The 5,403-nt window shown below is 37.3% G+C and overlaps 1 protein-coding gene across 3 annotated transcripts; it reads right to left on the bottom strand.

Annotated features, from left to right (window-relative positions):
• Positions 1 to 820: 820 nt before the first annotated feature.
• Positions 821 to 3,978, bottom strand: SOS5 (Fasciclin-like arabinogalactan family protein). Of its 3 annotated transcripts, XM_022037607.2 has the most exons (3): positions 2,542 to 3,978; positions 2,202 to 2,266; positions 821 to 2,096 (listed from the first exon to the last, which is right to left on the bottom strand). In XM_022037607.2, exons 1-2 carry the CDS (start codon positions 3,817 to 3,819, stop codon positions 2,216 to 2,218), a joined length of 1,329 nt encoding a protein of 442 aa, XP_021893299.1. In that variant the 5' UTR covers positions 3,820 to 3,978; the 3' UTR covers positions 821 to 2,096; positions 2,202 to 2,215. The 3 variants fall into 3 exon arrangements, with proteins under 3 accessions (XP_021893299.1, XP_021893304.1, XP_088070444.1); XM_022037612.2 differs by lacking the exon at positions 2,202 to 2,266 and having other exon boundaries at positions 2,542 to 3,977; XM_088214318.1 differs by lacking the exons at positions 821 to 2,096; positions 2,202 to 2,266 and having other exon boundaries at positions 2,309 to 3,976.
• Positions 3,979 to 5,403: the final 1,425 nt, after the last annotated feature.

Here is a 5,403-nt window from a genome sequence, read left to right as displayed (position 1 = left end):
AATTTTAAAGTGCAATTCATTTCGTATAATAAAAATTTAAAATGTGTGTGTGTGTGTGTGTTAGTTAAGTTTATAAGAAGAAGAAGGTATTCGTCTTAACCTATCAAAGTTAGGTCCATTTGATTTTTATGGGCTAAGATAAAGCCCTAAATAAAAACTCCAATTTCAATTGGTCCAAACAAGGCATAGAAAAAAAAAATGGATTGCTACACTTTATAACGATCTTAAGGAAAACCCATTTTGGTACTCTACGAGGCCCAACTAATCAACTACATAACCCAAAAATATAATCAGCAATTTACCTTATTTTAAAGGCGTGTTTGGGTGAGATTGCACGTTAGATACTGAAGTAATAAGTGAATTAAGATTTGAAAAGGTTATGAAATTTTGAATGGAAAAATATAACCCATTAAGGAAATGTAAGTGAATTGAGATTTGGAATACGTTGCCTAAATTTATTTCACTTGGGTTATATTTTGTTTCAAAACATACTCTATTATTGTTTAACTTTTAATTCGCTACTACGAAGCATCGGTCGGATAATTGGTACATTGTTGATCATTTTTTTCATGTAAAAAATTATGAATTTGAGTACGTTTACGCGTGTACTTAATATCTAGATTTTATTATAATTAGATATATATCATAGCTAATTAATAATATGTATACTTCTACTAGAAAAATATTGATCCACTCACAAGAGTCAAATTTTCCTAGATTTTGAATTTAATCATATCTTTGATTATGAAACTATTAATTTGATTACTGGATGCATAACTAAATGAAAAAATGTAGACCCTCGAATCAAACATGAAATTGATTTTGAACTAAAATATTATTTTTATTTAATTTTATTCAGTACTTATTTGAGCAACAATTCAAATTTAAATTAGTGAGAAACGTTACATTAATTAAAAATATTCCCTTTTTTTTTAATTATTTTGCGAAATATTTTGATTCTCACTTTAATTAATAGAAACATATATTTCATAAATAAAATTCACTCCTTCCAAACATAGCCTTAAACTTCTCCCTCTCAAGTCTTGACATTGTCAAAACACACCGTTTTAAGAATATCCTTGTACTCGTGCGGGGGGTCCACATAATTATCTCAAAACCCACTCTCGTTACCTAACAAAGTACGCTTAATCAATGGCTAATCGAGCTTTAATCATCACACTTTCTACTTCCTCGACTTGGGCGTTGGGGGGACCCATCACATCAGTTAATAAATCAGACAGTGCCCACGTATGCATTACTACACGAAATCCCATCCGAGTACATTACACTGTGGAGTCCCTCTTTTCTCTTACCCTTTCCTTCCCCTCTTCGGATGTTTCAAATTAGATCTGACCGTACACTGGAACGCAATTGGCAGCCAGTCCAATCACCATCCAACGGCATAGAAATGCACAACCCTGAGTCTGATCTCAAATCAGGACCGTAAAAACGGTGGGTCCCACCTGTCTGGATGATCTGTAATCCACCCAAAAGCAAAAGAAAACGACAAATCTTGCCCTACAACAGCGGTTTTTTTCTTAAAAGATCTAACAAAAATGCCGTCACGATCCAAACACAGCATAGATTCTCTCCCTCTCCATCTTCCTCTTCCGTCCCCTCCTCCTTTCCTCCCTCTGCAAATTAACTTTTTTCCCATTTGACCAAAATACCCATCAGTTTCGAGAAAATGGCTTGTGTATACCTTTGACCGTGAAAGGATAACAGCGCCCTGTTTCGCTGGCCTCTCAAATTGGGAAAATATCAACTCAGCGGGTAGAGCCGTAGACTTGAAATACAAAGAAAAAAGAAGTTTCCCTTTCGATTTCTCGGCAGCCAAACAGATTAAAAGGACTACACTTAAAGATTTGGCAATAGGAAAAACTGAAAGTAAATGGCTTTATTGTTGTACAAATCTGAAAGTAAATGGCTTTATTGTTGTATAAGCTGAGAGTTAGAATAAGTAAACCCTTCAATTATGCTCATGCTAAGTTACCTTTTCTTTTCTTCTATCTTTTCTCTCTAAATTCCAGTTTAGATTTTCTTTTCTCTGCTGCAACTTGAACTGAATTATATAGCACAAGGTCTTCCCTTTTTCACTGCACCAGAATGAGAGAATAAAAGAGAAAGCAGAATACCAAAAAGACAAAAAGAAGATAGAAAAAGAAAAAGAAAATTGCAGATTAGAAATCTGAAGGGAGAACCTTATTCGTAATCATCAAGAACTTGGCATAATTTTAACTTTTACTTCTTCTGCAATTTGCACAGACTATATACACAACAATGGCGAAAAGAATTCAGAGATTGGAAATGGAAGCAAGAATAACAATTGTGGCTTTCTTCCATACTATAAATTATTGGAATATTATCACAATTAACAATATAACATATCTCTGATCTCTAGATTCCCAGAAGAAAAAAAAAATCTGGCTACTTTTGTAGCCAAATTCAAGTGTGTAAAAGGTAGAGAAAAAAAAAATAAAACCAACAAAAAATCAATAATTAAAAAAAAAATTAAGCATAGAGAGCAGATAAAACTCATACCAATAGATACAATCCTATACAACACAAAGCAAGAACAATGCAGCTTCGTCTTGTTGATCCGGATCTTATGTCCTCGCGAAAACTCGGTGGAGATAACAGGTTCGAGGGAGACTCGCTGGATTCCGCCGGAGTTTCTGGTGGCGGAGAGATTTCCGGCGAATTGGAAGCTTCGACGACACCATGCCCGGGTTTGCCGCCGGGTTCCAGTGTAGGGTCCTTGCTGAAGATCTCCCTAGGCAGTAAAACTCTTGATACACCAAAGATCGAAACCGGGTTTTGATCGAATACGGTTTGGGTAACGGATGCTTGGACGATACCAGTGTCTATGGCGACCGACCCGTTAACCCGGGAAATGTTGAGGGTGAAGCTACCTGCACCTCTTTCCTCGGTGGCTAGAGTAGGTTGAACCGGATTGACGATCGACTCCAAAGACCCGAGTGGGTAGTAAGAATGGAGGACATGGAATTTCAGAACGACGGCCTTCTGATCGGCCGGCAAGGACTGCAGCTTCACATTGGAGGGTAGGTTAGCGAAGGCGATATCGGTGGGGACGAAGAGCGTGATCCCGGCTCCTCGCTCATCGTTCTCGAAATCGGTAACGACGCCGGAGGCGGATAGCATGGAAGCGGCGACGTTGAAATCGTGGCCGTCGAGGAGCGTTTTGGTGATGTTCAGGCCGAGAGGAGGCCTGGTTTCCGATGCCATGAGGTCGAAGCCGTAAGGGACGAGGAGGGAGTCGACGGCGAGGACGGTGATGTTGTAAGGCATCGTTTTGATGAGCGACAAAACGGTGGCGTTTGAAGGCGAGTACGGTGCCGGCGGAGAATGTACAGTGACGGAACCCGTTTCCGCGTCTCGAGTAATGTTGACGGAGCCGAAGTTAGAGGAGGCGCGTCCCGTCGTCTGGAAGAGAGTGGTGACGAGGGTACCTGAGGGCGTGATCTTCTGCAAATCGGACCACGAGAGAAATTGAAGGAGCACGTGGTAACGGAGAAGGTCAGCGAGTGAGGACGGCGGGAGTGGGCGCGTGAGCTCCTCCGCTGACGAGAGGTACTGATTAGGCACCGCCAAAAGAGTCAGCGAGATACGGTGACTGAGCTCATCCGCGACGCCGGTCTCCGTCAGGAGGCTTGCGAAGGAAGAGAGGTTCTGGAACGAGGAGAGAAGGGTGGTGACATCAATGGCGGATGCGGTGGGGGTGGTGGTTGAGATGGTGAAAATTAGGAGTAAATAAGCGAATGTGATAGGGGTAAAATGGGAGATAGCGGCCATGTTCATGGTGTTTTCTTCTCTTTCTCTCTTTCTCTCTCACTCTCTCTGGTTGCAGAGCGAGTGAGTGAGTGATGTTGCGGTGGAGGAGGGCGGGGTTAAGTGAGAATTGAGTGGAGCAGAGTGAGCGAGCGACAAAGAAAGAGAGATGAAGTGGATGGTGTGATGGGTATGATCATGTTGATGATGATGTCGGGATGATGTTGATGATGCATGTACACACATCATCCTAATCATTATGATGGTGAACTGGATCCATTTAGGTTTTTCTTCTTTTGCTCGTATGTTCAAAAAAAGTTTTATTTGATTTTTCATCCATTATTTAATTAGTTGTATTTATTAATATATAAATAAATTAAAATATTAAAATTCAATGTATTAATTTATCGGTTCCATAAATTTGATAAAATTAATAATTACTTGAGAACTTAATATCTATCTACGGGGGTGGATAATTTTCCTCGTTAAAACCCACTTATAAAATCTTGTAATTTGAAGACTTTTAATAAATTCCCTTATTAATCACATACATAAATAAACCCTTCATTGTATGTAGTCTGTACATACATACATGTATAATCCATCGTTCGTCTACTTGCATTCCAAACACACGCGCCTGGACCCAAAGTCGTAGCCGCAGGTGGCTATTGATCAGATTTCAGAGGTTAGTGGGGGGCATCTTCTAGATTTGTTTTATCAAAGCTAATGGAATCATAATCTCCCAATTAGCCTTTAAAACTTGTAGGCTTATTATTACTCGTAGCCTTTAAAACGCAATTAGTAACCGCGTTTAACTCCTTAAAGAATGCCCCGCTAGCAACCAACATCATCACCCACACCCACACCCACACCCACATGGAGTAGAATATAAATTAATCATATAATAATATTAATTATCGTAATAAATAACGTTTATCTGACTTAATCAATGTCTTTATTTTATGAATTACACGAGACTAGGTTTTGTTTTCCAAGAAATGGGTGATTAAGATTAAGAAGAAGAGCCTCGTTTTGATATTTCGTATGTGATTTGCTTTTTTCTTCTTATGGCATTGCATGGCATGAAATTTCAAATATATATATATATATATGTGTGTGTGTATATAATCTAATTATGCAATCAATCTCTTTAAGGGTGTCATTATCTTATAGGGAATGATTAATTTTCACTTTCTAATAAAACCCATTATTATAATTATAACTTTCCAATAAATTATTTTCTTAATTATTCATCATGTCTTTTGGTAAACAAATTGGAGATCACAATTATCTGAATTTCCTTTTTTTTTTCTTATAGAGATTATTAAATTTACTTTTATGATTTAATCATTGTAAGAAGGATAATTTTGTTTTCATTATAATTTGTTTATAAATATATATTTATCTCCATTATAACATTATGAAATCCATACATAAAGTAATAAAAATCAAATTTCCATAAAACCTTATAAAGAATTTGAATTGTAACATATAATTAATTGCCGTTTCCATGTAATTTTACATGTTTTTTAAAGTAATTTTTTTCATTATTTTTAAAAATTTATATTAAATATAATGTTAAATTTATTAGCACGAATAATTATTATATTGTCA

This window comes from Carica papaya, chromosome 2 (genome assembly GCF_054855325.1).
Source record: "Carica papaya isolate Zhongbai chromosome 2, ASM5485532v1, whole genome shotgun sequence".
In the NCBI taxonomy this organism is placed as follows: domain Eukaryota; kingdom Viridiplantae; phylum Streptophyta; class Magnoliopsida; order Brassicales; family Caricaceae; genus Carica; species Carica papaya.
The sequence above is the reverse complement of the archived record's forward strand: the minus strand, read 5'-3'. Positions and strand labels throughout refer to the sequence as shown.